Source organism: Austrofundulus limnaeus, unplaced genomic scaffold (assembly GCF_001266775.1).
Source record: "Austrofundulus limnaeus strain Quisiro unplaced genomic scaffold, Austrofundulus_limnaeus-1.0 Scaffold174, whole genome shotgun sequence".
Taxonomy (NCBI): Eukaryota; Metazoa; Chordata; class Actinopteri; order Cyprinodontiformes; family Rivulidae; genus Austrofundulus; species Austrofundulus limnaeus.
The window spans coordinates 773,149-774,439 of NW_013952576.1; the positions used below are offsets into that span (position 1 = coordinate 773,149).

Here is a 1,291-nt window from a genome sequence, read left to right on the forward strand (position 1 = left end):
GAAATGTTTTCAACTTGTTCTCTTATGTTCAGTACAAAACCACTTTTCCTTCAGTGAAACACTACAGCTAGTGCTCGCTGACTTTTAATAATCCGACTACAAACAAAGAGGCTTATTTAAATAACCGTGCTCCAAATAGTGCTAAGCACACACCATTGTCCTTTTACGACAAAATCAGATCAATATTAAGCCATTTATGAGTCGAAACACAAGAAATACAACAGCAGTGCTGYGATTGTACAGTACACTTCATTTTATTGTCTTCCATAGTGACGATCTGTCCCCAAACACATTTCTCTCATTTATAGGGCTTCCTGGCYACTTTTCTGCATCCACTTCCATCTGTTAAGAAGCGGTCCAAACTCTGCACAACCTTCCCTTTGCCTTTTTGTACACCACCCGTTCAGTGAGCGCACGAAACTGATGCGATAAACGAGCAGGAAGCCCAAAACAGAAACCAACATCCTTCCTCTGCGGTGACAAGACAAGCACATATTTTTCCAAATCAGCGGGTAGAAAAACAGCATTTTTACAGAAACCTGCGCAGTAAGAATGTGTTCCTGAGTCAATTTAAAAATGAATACAACTTGAGCAAACGAAATAAATAACATTGTGTAGATCAGTGAAGATGTTATTAGGCGTTTTCTGTAGGCTGATGATGCGTTTTAGGTTTTCTTTGAAACAAACATTCAGAAAAAGCATTACAGCTCATAATGAAGCTGGGTGTTAAACTGTAAACTTCCCTTTGTTAACATGAGTCAGGAGGTCGTCTAAATGTTGGTCAGGCAGCTCCTGAGTCTGTCAGCATCTTGTTCTTTTAGGTATGCACATGAAAAGCATCAGGTAAAAGCTTTTCTRCAATATTTTTAGCTGGATCACCAGTTCTCCAAAAACACAGTTCAGGTGTCGCTGCGTCACGACTGTCCTTCGCCCTCGGCCATCTCTGCGTCAGCCGCGGCTGCGTTCTCCTGCTCCGGGTCACCCGGCAGGATGCCTGTGACCGTCTGGAGGAGCTCCTCGATCTGCTCCTCTGACAAACGCTCCTCGCTCTCCTCSACCATCTAAACACAAGAGGAAAATAATTCAATTCAATTCAAAATTCATTCCATTAAAAAATAAACTATATACTATAGAAAACAAAGAGAATATACAAATAAAAAAAATGAAAGGCAGCAGAAGAATAAATCTTATGTCTGCCCCTTTTAACCCCAGAATATATTCAAACAAAACATAATTTACAAAACAATACTAGGCCAAAATTTAAAAAAGGCCAAAATTAAAACAATTATCT

The 1,291-nt window shown here is 39.9% G+C and overlaps 1 protein-coding gene across 1 annotated transcript; it reads right to left on the reverse strand.

The window, feature by feature from the left end:
- Positions 1–233: 233 nt before the first annotated feature.
- Positions 234–1,052, reverse strand: LOC106524008 (DNA-directed RNA polymerase III subunit RPC9; the record flags this gene model as incomplete). Its single annotated transcript, XM_014017628.1, is given in 1 exon segment — positions 234–1,052. A coding segment is annotated over 1 exon segment (138 nt), but the record flags the coding sequence as incomplete, so codon positions are not given.
- Positions 1,053–1,291: the final 239 nt, after the last annotated feature.